At 39.3% G+C, this 15,234-nt stretch overlaps 1 protein-coding gene across 1 annotated transcript in view; it reads left to right on the forward strand.

The window, feature by feature from the left end:
- cfap299 (cilia and flagella associated protein 299) overlaps nucleotides 1–15,234 on the forward strand; it is a 96,599-nt gene that overhangs the window by 77,700 nt on the left and 3,665 nt on the right. The window contains exon 4 of the mRNA XM_041998352.1: nucleotides 78–220. Coding sequence (XP_041854286.1) covers nucleotides 78–220 — 143 coding nt within the window. The remainder of the gene's footprint in view (nucleotides 1–77; nucleotides 221–15,234) is intronic.

Raw genomic sequence — 15,234 nt, forward strand, 5'->3', positions numbered from 1 at the left:
TTACTCAGAAGAACCCTAATGATCATAATTATTTACGCAGAGGGTTTCCTCCTTTTTTTCTTCTTTCTCTTTTACAGTCGGTCATTTTCATAAGGGATCATAATACTCTTGGACAGGAAGTATCTGGTTATATAGACTACGCCCACAGACTCAAGACCCAAGATTTTGAACTATATTTCAATGGAAAGAAAAGGCTCATGCCAGGACGCTCGGATTTATGGTAAGTTTTCCATTGTTACATGTCCACATTGGTTGGGGAGGCCCAGACTCAGGTGGGATTTGACTAGATTTAAAATTTAAGGAAATCTTATTATCTAAGATTAAGGATTTAAGTTTTTGTAAGACACCAATACAGGCCTTGAAGATGTGGAAAAGGTCAGTGTTGTTAGTGTGTATAGCAACAGTATGTTATTCCTCAGCAGGTAGACAGGAATTATTGAAAATTTTTATCTGCTTTTGATGTGCAGTACATGCACTCAGGGCCATTTTATTAGGTACACATCACCTTATTGGTACCAGGGTGGACCCCTTTTGCCTTCAGAACTGCTTTCATTTTTGGTGACATAGATTCAACAAGGTGTTATTTAAGCCAAGGTCAGCTGGTAATAATGGGTCTAAAGTACAACAAAAAAATTCCCCACACCATTACACCACCAGCAGCCCAAACCTTTGGTACCAGGCAGCATGGATCCATGCTTTCTTGTTGTTTTCATCAAGTGCTGACCCTACCATCTGAACGTGGGGCTGAAATAGAGACTCATCAGACCAGGCAATATATTTTTGTTTTGGTGAGTCTGTGTGGAATATACCCTCAGTTTTCTGTTCTTGCCCGTGGTTATTTGACTTCTTGTTGCCTTTCTATCATCTCTAACCAGTCTGCCCATTCTCCTCTGACCTCTGATATTCCCAAGGCATTTGCACTTCATTCACTCACTGTATATTATTTTAACCCCAAAAATGGTTATGGGTGAAAATCTCAGTAGATCAGCAGTGTGTTTTAAATACTCAGAACAACAACCATGCCACATTCAAATTCATCTAATTCCTCTTTATACCTGATTTTAATGCTCAGTTTGAACTTCAAGTCGTCTTGCCATGTGATTGGCTGATGAGATATTTGTGTTAACAAGACATTGAACAGGTGGACCTGATTATGTGTTTGTTATTAAAGGTAAAGGTAATAGATTCTGTCTTTGGGTGATATTTTCACAATTACAACTACTGATGAATACATTTAAATAGGGTGGGAATTTATTCAGTTTTTATTTTAGGGTTCTGTGCAAACACTAGGGCTGTAACAAAACAAGACCAGTTACATGCTTTCAGTCAGAGTTATGTCAGAAGATTAGCTAAAGGTTTGGAGCATTTTCTTTACCCACGGTGATGTCTGAGTTCCAACACAGACCCGACATGAACTCCTGACCTTACAGGTCTAAGCTAAAATCCACCTTGTATTCCTCGCTAAGGCATCTTTACATCTTTATAATTCTGGGTCTATCAGGAGGCTTGTGTACATAGAGAGCTGTCAGCAAATTACCAGAGCCAAAACCATTCCCACATTCCACATACACATGCATACTAACATGTTACCAACATTTCAGATACGTGCGAGAAGTCCCAAACGGACAAATAAAACTGGGCAGGCGTGAGAATGACTATTACATGATTTTGTTCAGAGTTCAGCCAAATGGCAGAAAACCTGTATGACCCCAGTGATGCTGCACAGATCAGGGTATGAAAGACTCAAATGTAGACAGATTTTATGGGGAAAATTAGACTTAATTTCCTTTTTTTCTTTAATGATTTTGGTTTACTACTTCCATTGTTACTGTTATACTTATTTTTTTTTTGTGTGTGTGTGTGTGGGGGGGGGGGGCTGTAGGGCCTTCAATCAACAAATAAAGAGATATAGAAAAATGAGCAGAGAGGAAGATGACAGCAGGCCAGCTGCAACAAGGACATTCAGCTTCCATTTATTGTTGAAAGACTTTAAACTTAAGAGTAGCTTTAATGATTTTCAAAATAAAAAAAGGTGGGTATAATGGTGGTTCATATTTTCCATACCATACCATACCCCTTTATTTATAGAGCACTTTTAAAAGCAACTACAACTGCAGTGGTATGATAACAAACAACAAGAACAAAAACCAAATAAAAACTCCAAGCATCTATAGAAAAACTGACAATGTAACGTAAGGAGCAGGTGTCTCAATCAGGAACTGAAGACCAGGTGCGACATGAACAGGAGGTAAACTTAGCTGAATACAAAGGGGAAAGCTCTACAAAACAAGACAGGAAAGAAGAGACAAAAACTCAACCTGAACTGAAAATTAAAGACCACCTGAAATAGAAACCTAAAAACCAAAACGCACAACTTGAGTCTGTTCTTGTGCTGTTGATGACGGTGGCTACGGCACATTCTGTAGTGTAACTGGGCCAAAAGATGGAAAATATAGTAGTGATTGTGGTTTTAGCTTCCTCTGAAACTAGAGTATCAACATGGGGTGTTGTTTTATTTATCCATCTCTTCCCGTACGCTCTGACAGACAACCCTGTTTACAGCCTTAAACGTGGCCTCACCTCTGGTGTGTAGTAACCCTAACAAGCTGTAGGTGTGAGTCACTGGGTGAGCATGCCTGGAGGTACAACCTACTCCCTAATGATGCTTTCACGAGGCTTCCCCCCTTCATCAGGTCTCCCTTCCCTCTCTCCTTGTGACATATGACTTCACGCTGCCCCCCCAGTCTCATTTTTCAACAGCTAAAACTGCACATCATCAGATTAACACATCCCTCTGTCTTCATTTTAAACTTCTCTGAGCTTGTGTTTCATGCTTTGCTCGTTGTTTCTCCCATCCTCCACCCCTCTCAACCTCCCCCACTCCCTTTTTTCATCTCTGTCGGGAACAATAACACCCAGTGTGGTTGCTGCTAAGAGGGAGCAGATGCTGGAGCTGCTGCCCACTCAGTGCACCAAACCTCCCACCGCAGGACTCTGAATCCAACCCCCCCAACAGTGCTCCTCTTCCTCCTCCTTTTCCACAGCCACAAAGAACGTAGAGCAGTGATACCAGCGCCAGCTTTTACCTACACCCCCAGCTCTAACAAGGAAGGGTGCATAGGTTCACGTACGCAGTCTTCCAGGAGACAGTATGGGGAATTTTTAAGACAGCCAGAGAATTAGTTGGTTGGAGGTGGAAAACATGTCCGCTCACAGCTTAACTTTCCCCTTTATGCAACAAGTGTCTTCCTCTTTAAAAGTAAAATATTAATATTAAACACTGAAAATCATCATATTTTTCTCTAGAAACTAACTTTTCAGGTGCATTTTTTTCTAAATTGCAGATTGTATGTGGATGATTTAAGGTCTTTCTACTGTTATTTCTTGGTCTAACCTTGAAAGAATTCAGCATCCATTTTGCATCTTAAGGCTTATTTTTGCTCCCTTACGTCAGTAAATAGCGACGTCCATTTCAAATGTAGTCACTGGTCACTGTCCTCGTACTTCCATGCATGTTTTACGTTGACGTCTATTTCAGACACTGTTTGGCAGCAGTAATGCACCTCTATAAAGTTCTTTCCAACCACCCAAAATGCCCTAAACATTCGCATATAGTCTTTCTTCAAAAGCACGGGGAATTTCTATATTTGTTTTGCTTGTCTTCATTCTTCTTCTGCTTTTTTGTTTCCTTCTGCTGTTTTGTTTCTTCTCTGGTTTGTTCTTTCCCTGTCGCATGTCAGCTATTCTGCTCAGCACTGTCCCCGCAATTTCCGGTGGTATTGCTCCATCTTGTGCATCAACCAACAGATAGCTAAGCTCCCTGAAAACAAACCAAATTACACACATAACCGACGCAGAAGACGGACTAAACTGTCCGTCTGTCTAAAGGTCTGTCTTTTTTTTTTTTCTTTTTACAGATCTGTCTGTGTTGAACATAAATGCACAGTTTACATATACTGTGAGTTCTCGCCAGCTAGTCTGATGTTTACTCTTGTCTTATCTCTTAGTCTGTGCCTTTCTCTTTTTCTTCTCTTCTCTTTCTCCGATAATGTCTTCTTGAGTTTCTTTGCTTAATCAGCCACATTGTATGTCCAAAACGGCCGGTGTGTTGATAGCCACTTGCTTGCATGTGTTGCGGTGCATATAGCTGAAATGTCCTTGAAGCTAAAGTCATGAATTGCGATATAGCAACAGCTCCAGAGCGAACATAATAAATGTCACTGTGCCATAAAACAATTCAAGTTGGAAAGTTACCTAGTGTATCTTTAACTCATGCAAAATTTTAAAGCAGCACTTTGGCGCCCCCTAACAACGACTAATTCAGCATGAGTTTTGCATCCTGTCTCTTCTCTGAGCTCCCCCCACCCAGTAAAAGTCAGTTTGATATTGACTCTCGCTCTGTGTCTTTCCTCTCTTCCTCCAAAATGTCCTCTTGAGTTTCTTTGCTGAATCAGCCATGGTGCACATTCAGAATGGCCAGTGTGTTGATAACCAGTTGCTGGCATGTGACGCAATGCAGTAAAGCAAAATACAGCTGTCATATGATGTTCCAGGCTGGAAAAAAAGTTTTTCAGCTTTGGGCCTCTGCAGTGCAACTACAGATCCAGGAATGTGCTTAATAAATGTCAAACCATCAAAACCAGTCAATAACATGGAGTTTGAAGGTTAGAAAGCTATGAAGGGTTGATTTAAGAAGAAAATAAATCATTTTAAAAACTTTTATTGTCCTTTATTGCACATCACAAAATATTTAAAGTGAAATGTGCATATCACAAATGAATGGTGATCATTGGGAGCAGCAAACTCTGATACACTGAAGTAGGTGTGTTTAAAGGCTAAATATGTCGACACACATACACTTGCTGAAGTTCTGACCCCTTGCTAATTAATCCACGGATCTACAGCTCTGCACACACGGTTTCCTGCCACTCCAGATGTGCCTACAGCATCTCTGATGTCTATTTACTGTTCACCAGCAAAGTGAGCATCTGTTTATACACTCTGGCTGTTTCTTTCCTTCCTCTTTACCTGTCCCTCTCTTTAGTGCCAGTGTTTACTCAGAACTTTGAGGGAGCTGGACTACATCTTGGTGTCTTTTCCAGTTTTAATTGACTTAGTACTCTTTTGTACTTTTTAAATGTTTATGTTTTATATTGCTTTTCAACAAATCTTTTACAATCCAAGTAGACAATAAGAACATCTCCTGCACTTTCAGCCAGCACTGTGTGCGTTTGGCGACAGACGGGAACAGTGAATGTGGAAGATCAGCTCACGCATGCCTCGTCTTGAGCCAGAACCATGTTGCCTGCACGCTCAGCCTCTGCAGTGCACCTGTGTGTCTGGCTTCATTTTCTGCTATGAAAATATTTGCACTGCTGTCTCGTTTTATTAACTTTTTATACAAAAGAGAAACTGTTCCAGCTCCGAAGGTGATTTGGCAAAGCTGGTCTGAAGCATTGTGCTTAAGCTTTAATGGGGGTCGGTGGGACATTCTGTCACAGCAGAGTTTGCCAGCTCGATAAATATAAGCCAGAACATTCCATGTCATCTCTGTTAGTCTTCACACATTGCACGCACATACTCCATTGGCTGGATCCTCCGATTGGACTGTTTGTTCTCAAAGCTGATGTTTTTGATACGCCCAGCGTTCCACCGCCATCAGAGATCTTTATCTTCCACGTCTTGTCCATATAATGAAGACCTAAAATATGTCATCATTACCTGACAGCAGAGTGGGATTCTAAAATGTCAAGAACTGTTGTTAAGAGCTGAAAGATTTTTTCATTAATGTGTTATCATACCAGGATGAGAAGCTCAAATTAACTAGCAGTCTTTTGAGTAAAGGTGTTGAATCTGACGTTTTCTAGGCCCCTTTAACAAACAGTGTTTGACCTCTAACCTCCATCAGTTGAGATGATATTAGCCTCTGGTGTTTCCAGTCACGCAAGATCAAGGAAAACACCCAGTACTGTCATTGCATTGTGTAATGCATCTGGATCTGTGGTGTGTGTGTGTGTGTGTGTGTGTGTGTGTGTGTGTGTGTGTGTGTGTGTGTGTGTGTGTGTGTGTGTGTGTGTGTGTGTGTGTTTTAGAGAGAGAGAGAGGGAATGTTATTTGTTCTTAGATGACTTGAAGGTAAATTTAAATTCCTTCCATTACAAACTATTTATACAGCATTAATCACAGCTGAGGTTATCTGTGGGAGATTTTTTAAAAACCAAATAAGTGAAAATAAATATTATGTCCGTGTTGTTTGGATTAAATCAGAAGGATGTATGTATTTAAATTTTTTTAGCAATAAAATTTAAAACAAAATGTATAGTTTATAGTTTATATAGTAAATTTTAAAACCAGAAATATAATAATAACAGAATGCTTTGTAAATGACTAAAGTTACTTTTAAAACATCACTGTATTTTTATAGCTATTGTACCTTAATGAACAGAACAGAAGGAAACAGCACACACACACTTTGTTCAGACAGTTTTGTATTGTACCAGAACCCAAATGTTTGTTAGAGTACTCCTGTTGTGGGATTTGTTCTACAAATAAAAGAACAATTTTAGTAGGTAAGTAAGTTGGATTTAAGAACAAATTTGTTTGTAAAAACGGTTAGTAAATGATGCCCATTTTTGGTTTTAATATGTGTTTGTTCTGCTGTTTCATAAAAACATTAAAAGATAATAAAGACATTCCACTACGAAAGCAGAAGATGATCTAAAAAGAAGAGCTTCTAGGTGAATGTTAGATATTGATTTAACATTTTCATTATAGCTCTTATTCTGAGCCTCTCAGCACTGAAGAGGCCTTTGTGATTTACTCTAGAAATATTAACTTCAGAAAGAGTTGCTGGACTATATTCTACCTAAACACACACAAAAAGAAAAAAAAACCTGAATGAACACACATGGTATTTTCTCTTCTATGATATACATCATCCAGCGCTCAGAGTCCAGCTCCTCTGAGCCCTATAATAAGACGGTTGACATTACCCTGGAAAATGACCGCCTGGAGATAACAATAGAGCCGAGCAGCGTTACTATGGAAAGTGAGAGGATACAGTGCACGTGTCAAACAGTCATGGTAAATGCATCGGGAACCAGGACCTGGAGCTGAGAGCACCATCATTGTTTCCACCAAATTCAGGTTCTCACACTTTTTTACTGGTCCATGTGTCTGGGTGTGGTGCCATCCAGCTGCTGGAGCTTTCTTTGTGACCAAATGTGCATCATCCACGAAGTCTGTTGCCCTGGTGACCATTCATATAGGACAGTGAGGGAAGTGTCCCATAAACACCAAGTACCGTATGAACAAAATTCTCGGCATAGCTTCAAAAACTTTTTTTTACTCTTTCCGTCAGTCTTTTTCATGTTCAGTGTTAAAATATCTCACATCTGTCCCATTTCTCTTGCAAATGTAAGCGGTTGACCATGGAATAAAAGTGGTTTACCCAAAAATGTTAATTGTTGTTTGGCATTTTGGTATAAATAGTCACTGAAACACTGTGAGATTTTATTTACAAAGAGAAGAAGGATAATATGAAAGCAAGTTTCAGATAATTTAATTTTCTTCAGAGATTTAGAAGAAAAACCTCAATTTGTTTTTCATAATTGGGGCATTGCAGTGATCTATTCTGAACTTGTTTTACATGAGCTCTACAATTGAGAAAAAATGTCAGACCTCAGGTCTTGTCTTACCTTATAATTTCATGCATCAGTGTATTTCCCCACACAGTTTGGACTGTTCGGAGGCATATAGGCTTTGTGTTTCCTGGAGAGGAAGATTAATCTCACAGCTGGACATAGTTGAACCATCAGACAGTATCCAGCATCACATTTTCTGAAGTTTACAGAAGGACAAAAAACACAATTTCCCAAGAAAACAGGTGCTCTGTAAAATGTAAATTAAAAAAAGAAAGTTATGATTTGGAAACACATGACCAATATTTTATTAACAAAAGATAATAGAAAACATAACAAATGTTAAAAGTGGGACATTTTACTATGTCATGAAAAATATTAGTTCATCTTTAATTTGGTGGCGGCAACATGTCTCATGATAGGTGGGAAAAATGCAGGAAATGTACTGGTAGTAAAAAGAAACAGCTGGAGGTTGGATGTTGCAACTAATTAGGTTAATTGGCAACAGGTCGGTAACATTATTAAATTTTAAAAAAGGAGCACCTCAAAATTAAGAAGGCAGTTCATCAACTGGCAAAAACTGTCTACAAATTTGTGGAACCTTTTCAGAATACTGATCCTTGATGGAAAACTCCTCTGCTATGCATAAAATGGTCAAAAGACTCTGAGTAGGTGGAGACATGTCTGTGCTCAGGAGAACCAGTCAGATATCAGTACTGTTTGCCTTTGTGTAGTTTCATACATACAGGGTTAGATTTTCAGGAAAGTTTTTCTTATTTTTCTGAAGTGCTTTTACCAACTTAACAGGTGTTAGTCAATGTGAAATGGCTTGCTGTTATTCTTTTAATTAAATAAAAATACAATACAAGAAACAATTACAGCCACAAATTGACTTCAAATGTTAGTTGTGAAAATTGAAAATGTAATGAAATATTACCTTCTCACAGTCATTCACACTCAGCCTCAACAACACCGCGTCTGGTCAAGTCCAAACTCCATCCCACCAATCTGTCTGAACAAAAATAAACTCAGTTTTCTTATAAAAAAAGATCCTTTAAGGACAGGAAGTTTAATTAAAATATTTATTTATTTAATGCCCTCAACAAATTTGTGTTATTTGCAGATGAAATGCCACTTGTCACCTAATAAACCTGAAGGTTTCAAGCAGTAAATGTAGTAAGAGCATCTATTTCAGGGCAAACTATTAGCTAGTTTCCACCAACGGGTGCAGGTTTTTATATCTGGTCACTGGAGAAGTGACTTCAACCAATCAACAGATTGCAGTGTGTCAAGCTCCACCCTTTCAGAGCGGATAGATTGGCACCCCAATGGAAGGGTCCCAAAAAAGTAAGACAGGTCGGGTCAGATATTAGGATACCCTTCCCAGTTTTCGCATGCAGAAACGCATAAAAATGCATCCTGACTCGCACCCGTCGGTGGAAACAGAGCTTATGTTTTCCTAAAATGAACCAGTTCCTATAGTTAAACAAGTGCTACACCCACAAAGCGACTAAATGAGTTTTGTTTTCCATAAAGACCAAAGTGTTTCAAGAAATGTGTGCATTCACACAAAACCACTGAAAACACTGGAGTATAAACAATATATTGCCAAAAGTATTCATTTGCCCATCCAAAAAATTGAATTCAGGTGTTCTAATCACTTCCATGGTCACAGGAGGATAAAATGAAGCACCGCGGCATGCAGACTGTTCTACAAACATTTGTGAAGGAATGGGTCGCTCTCTGGAGCTCAGTGAATTCCAGCATGGTACTGTGATAGGATGCCACCTGTGCAACAAGTCCAGTTGTGAAATGTCCTCATTCCTAAATATTCCACAGTCATCTGTCAGTGGTATCGTAAGTGGTAGCAATTGGGAACAACAGCAAACCAGCCACGAAGTGGTAGGCCATGAAAAATGGCTGAGCAGGGTCAGAGGATGCTGAGGAGCATAGTACGCAAAAGGTCATGAAATTTCTGCAGTCAATTGCTCCAAACTTCATGTGGCCTTCAGATCAGCTCCAGAACAGTGTGGATTGGGTTTCCATGGCCGAGCTGCTGCATCCAAGTCATACACCACCAAAAGCAATGCACAGCGTTGGATGCAGTGGTTTAGAGAATGCTGCCACTAGACTGGGTCAGTGGAGATGCGTTCTCTGGAGTGATGAATAGCGCTTCACCATCTGGTGATCTGACGGACAAGTCTGGGTTTGGCGGTTGCCATGAGAACAGTACTTGTCTGACCACATTGTTCCAAGTGTAAAGTTTGGTGGAGGGGGGATTATGGTGTGGGGTTTTTAGGAGTTGGACTCGGCGCTCTTAGTTCCAGTGAAAGGAACTCTAAATGCTTCAGCATACCAAGAGATTTTGGACAATTCCATGCTCCTAACTTTGTAGGAACAGTTTGGGGATGTCCCCTTCCTGTTCCAACTGTGCACAAAGCGATGTCCTTAAAGACATAGATGAGCGAGTTTGGTGTGGAAGAACTTGACTAGTCTGCACGGAGTAGTGACCGCAACCCGACAAAACACCATTGGGATGAATTAGAGCAAAGACTGCGAGCCAGGCCTTCTCGTCCAACATCAGTGTCTGACCTCACAGATGCGCTTCTGGAGCAATGGTCAAAAATTCCTATAAACACACTCCTAAACCTTGTGGAAAGCCTTCCCAGAAGAGTTGAAGCTGTTGTAGCTGAAAAGGGTGGGCCAACGTCACATTAAACCCGAGATTTCTAATAGTGTAATACTGCCACAGTAATACACTAAAAACAGAAAATAAGACATGAAACATGCAGGAGCTTGTGTGTTTGTTAAGGGAGAGATGGTGCAATTGTGTGATCATTTTAGAAAAGATGCATATAAACAGAAAAAAATGTTTCCTTTATTTTAATTAAAAAAAGGTTATTAAAATTGGTTCAATAGACTAAGTTACATCATTATAATTAATCCCAAGATTAAAATAATCTCCTTTTATTATCTTTTATACCTATAAAAAAATCTTTTTCATTAAATTGGTTTGGGAATCTGAGTTTAATCAAATTCATCTTTACATTTAACCCGCTGTGGCCGCAGGATCTGGGTCTCTCTCGTAACGTTGAATGCTAGAACAAACCTAACGAGACAAGCATAAAGATCAACCCTTTTCTAAATAAATACCATTCTTTTTTTTGCTTGTCAGTCCAGAAAAATCTACTGCCCAGATACCAGCATAAAAATCCCTCCTGCCCCTGGCTGGAATACCTGGACCATTTCATAGCTTTTCAGCAACTGACCACACTGCAAAACCATGTATTTGCATTTCCTGTAATTTGCACAGGGTAGGTTTTGAAAAGGCCACAGGGGTATGTTATATATTGCCTGTACTCTGCTGTATGTTTCCTTGTCATTTGTAGCAAGCTAGCATAATATGTTGAAGGAAGAAAATATTATGGCCCATGCACAAATGAATATTTGTGGACAGGTTTTATGTGCCGCGAGAGATTAGCTCTTAAACAGATACTCCAGGAAACATCCTGACTGCAGCCAAACAGACAAGATATTTCAGAGATAGTGTGTGTGGGAGGCAGGGTTTACAATCTAAATGTAAACATTTTGAGTTGGATTTCACATAGTGTGGGTCATTTAATTAGCTATTAATGACCAGTTAGCTCCAGTAAAGCATCACAGCAAGTCAAATGTAGCCTAAAGAAATCTGGCAGCACTCCTTAAAGTTATAGTGTCATATGTACAGTTCACTGCTTCAGCTTCAGCCCATTCAACTCCCAAAACAATGTACCTCTTCTCAGATTTACAAGCCTCCCTGAGGTCCAGGTCTGTTGTTGGAGCACAATCTGCTACCGAGAGATTGCCAGGGCTCTCGACCTGCAGTTATTCAGTGTGTAGAGTTGCATTACTGAACATTACTGTGAACAGAAAATAAGAACCTCTTAAAATAATCACCACTGCCTGGACATTACAGCTTTTTTTTTTTAGATAGATAGTTTAGATGGTCACAAAATGCAGAATGTAAACTCTCTGGCAACTCGCTAGTACCAGATTGGATCACCTTTTGCCTTCAGAACCATTTCCACCTAATTCTGACCCTACCATCTGAATGTATGGAGACTCTTCAGACCAGGCAACATTTGTCCATCTTCTCATGTCTAGTCTGTGTGAATTGTAGCCTCAGTTTTTTGTTCTTACAGTCACACTGGCACTGTTTGGTCTGGTTTAAACAAACCCTGGTCTGCTTCCAACGATAGGAGGATAGTTATTTTGGATCAGTGTGAACACGCATTCGTACTCCGGTGTGCACCAAAGAAGCAAACTCTGGTGCACTAGAACACTGGGGTTGTCAGCAAACAGACCATCCAGCGAACCAAAGAGAGGAAGTGTTGTTGTGCACGTTGTAGCGCAACATGTCGGATATTTCAGATTTTTTTGGACCATTCTCTGGTGGTTGTGTAAAAATCCCAGTAGATCAGCAGTTTCTAAAATACTCAGACCAACAACCACGCCACATTCAAAGTCACTTAAATCATCTTTCTTCCTCATTCTGATGCTCAGTTTGAACTTCAGCAAGTCGTCTTGACCATGACTACATTATTAAATGAGCTGCTAGTTACTCATTACTTCTGTAAACTGTAATGAAATTACTTTACTCGTTACTGCATTTGAAAAGTAAAGCCACTACTTATTACTTTACTATTTCTTAATTCACCGTTTAGACATGGACAAACATCATAGCCGAATCATCGCTGCCTGTCTGCATAGTGTTTGCTGTATACTGTAAACAAAATGGCTTTAAAACCACAAGAACAACATCCCTGTCTGTGGGAAGAAATGGGCACACTTGTCTCATAATCATTTTATCTAGTATATTTCTAAACCTGGGCGATTCAGTAGTTGACAGGGGGAGCATGTCTCCTACAATGACCCCTGCAACTAGCTTGTCTGTCTTACAGGTTGCTGCGCTCCAGGAAATGTTTAAAAAAGCTTAGTTTGTTCAGGCGGGTCGGCTGCTTGTTCAGGCGGGTCGGCTGCTTGTTCAGGCGGGTCGGCTGCTGAAGAAGCCCTTCCACTGATCGGTGAGCAGGATCTTTCGCCACAAGTTTGAACTGAAACTGGACTGAACTGAAAATAATGTGAATATCGCCACTGACCAAAAGCCTGTATCTCACACTCTCCAGCTCCATTTTTCTCTTTAGTTGGCGCACAATCAGCTACATCATGCAAATCGATCTCTATGGCAACGTGCCTAGGCAAGCACACACAGGCAGCAGCATGCGTGTACCACCTAGAACAAATCAGAACTTTACACATAGGCAAACACGGCTCAAGTAACGCAGAAAAAGACGCTACTGTAGTCTAGTAAAGTGTAATGCGTTACTTCATTACCCCAAAAAGTGATATTATTAAAGTAACGCGTTACTCCCAACACTGGTCAGAATGTAGTATTTTATCGTTTTTGAGCTTGTGAGACAGTTTCCCATCGTACACACTGTAATGTGGACTTTCAGTTTCTGGTCTGAGGATGTTTTGGTTTGTTTATTTGTTTGTTTGTTTTTACAGTGGGCTATCCGTATAATTTTTTATTTCTAAAATAGTGAGAATATGTGTTCCCCTGTCCATTTTTTATGTTAGATAAGATATGCTATTTCTACACAGACATGGGGTTTGGTTTCAAAGACTCACTGACAAAAATAAACTGTTGTATAACATTTTCAAAAAAGTTGTCATAATAAAATATTACATTTCAAGTAAACAGAATAACATTAATACGTAGAAAAAATGTTTATACATAAAAATATTCCAAACCAACGCTGTGAATTAGAAACTAACTGGTCATCACTCAGACCTCATTTAATGCGTCTTTTACTTTTTTTTAACAAAGATAAACAAACTCTTGAGTTTTGTCTGTTCAGCTAAAAAGTTAAAAACTGAATCCAAGCCTAACAAAGAAAGAAAGCAGCATTCAAACCTACAATAATCAGGTGTTTTTAGCTCTTAACTCGCCTCATATTTCACACCAACAGAGAAGATCTGCCAACTTTAACTCCAAAGAATCTCAAGCTGTTGCTTTTTTTCTTTTCTTTTCTTTCTTTTTTTTTCTTTTTTTTTTTTCCTTGATCAGTAGGAATAAACACAACATGATTGTGTAATTTATCAAACACTAATAAATTATTTCCTGTAATTAATGCACATGGAACAGATTTAAACATTTTGTCTCTTAAAATCTGCTGCAAAGTTGCACATTGTTGCTTGGCTTTATCAGAAATACCAGGGAGGCTGAGAGCAGAGCGGGATCCAATCGGATCCTGAAAGTTAATCAGTCATTTATTTTGGAATTCAAACCATTCTTTGGTTTCACTCGCTTATTAGTTACAGCTTCAGTCTAACTCCTGGCTTCAACCAACTCCAAAACAGCGCCCTGAAGATCAAATTGGAAACAGGCTTTTTTAACCTCTCCCAGAAAAGATATATTACTCTGCAGGTTGCTTTCCATGTTCTGCAAAGCTAAATTCTTTTATAACCTGCAGCTGCACAGTGATACAGAAATTATCCTTGTGCAGTTTTCTATCGTCTCTGAAATAAGTCATGACCTCAATGTTGTGCTTGTGCTGTTTTTTAAGCTTCCTGCTGTGTAAGACTATTAAGGAAAATGATCCAAGAGAAAGTAAAAATTGTCAGGTAGCACATGCCGGTTACAGTCAGTAGTTTTTCCTTTTAGAATCAAAGAAAATCAAATGCAGCTTGTATGGTATGCATAATAACCAAAATTTCCTCTTTTTTTATTTTACTTTACTGTTAATAAATCCAACTGAATTGATACTAGTAGCCATGTTTAATAAAAATAGTAAGGATGGGTGAACTTTTTTAATTTTCCATTTACTTGTAAAAAAATCAAATAGTTTATACAACTGTCATCTCAGTACAGTGAGTTACTACCACCACCAGGTGGCGTCAATTTTCTAAACTGTTTGTCCCTCACCTGAACACGTTGCTGTAGCTCGGCTCTGGTACGAACTGTGTGTGGCTGTCATATACAGCGCTGAGCACAAATACAAGAAACATGCTGAACCAAAGGCAACAACTAGCGAGAAAATAAACAAAAAGGAGGCCAGGTCAGCTTCTGCTAGGTAAAGCTAGCTTATCATAATTCAACCACGACTAAACACGGTCCCTGGTCAGCTTTGTCACTAAACAAAATAAGTTTGTGTTTGTGCATTCAATATTTAACTTTATCTTTTGGTTTCTTACATTTTACATGATTTACTTGGTCCTCCACGTTTCTGAAGTTTAGTATTATTTTTTGCTTTGTTCTTGTTCAGCATTCTTTTAGGTTTTACCCTGTTTTCTTCTTCTGTGTTCTCAGATTATGTAACTTCTCTTTTATTTTATTTGCCCTGTTCCTATAGTATTTTCGTTAGTTTCTGTCCTTACACCTGGTTTCTGTTTCTGATTTCCACACCTGCTCCTCATTTAGCCATTAGCTCCCCCAGAATAAATACTCCTTGATTTCTTTGTTCAGTGCAAAATCATTGCCATTGTTGCCTTTCATGTCCAGGTTTGCTGCTTGTCACTGTTTGCCAGCACTGTTTATCATTCCTGCTGTAAT

Source organism: Melanotaenia boesemani, chromosome 11 (genome assembly GCF_017639745.1).
Source record: "Melanotaenia boesemani isolate fMelBoe1 chromosome 11, fMelBoe1.pri, whole genome shotgun sequence".
NCBI classification, from domain to species: domain Eukaryota; kingdom Metazoa; phylum Chordata; class Actinopteri; order Atheriniformes; family Melanotaeniidae; genus Melanotaenia; species Melanotaenia boesemani.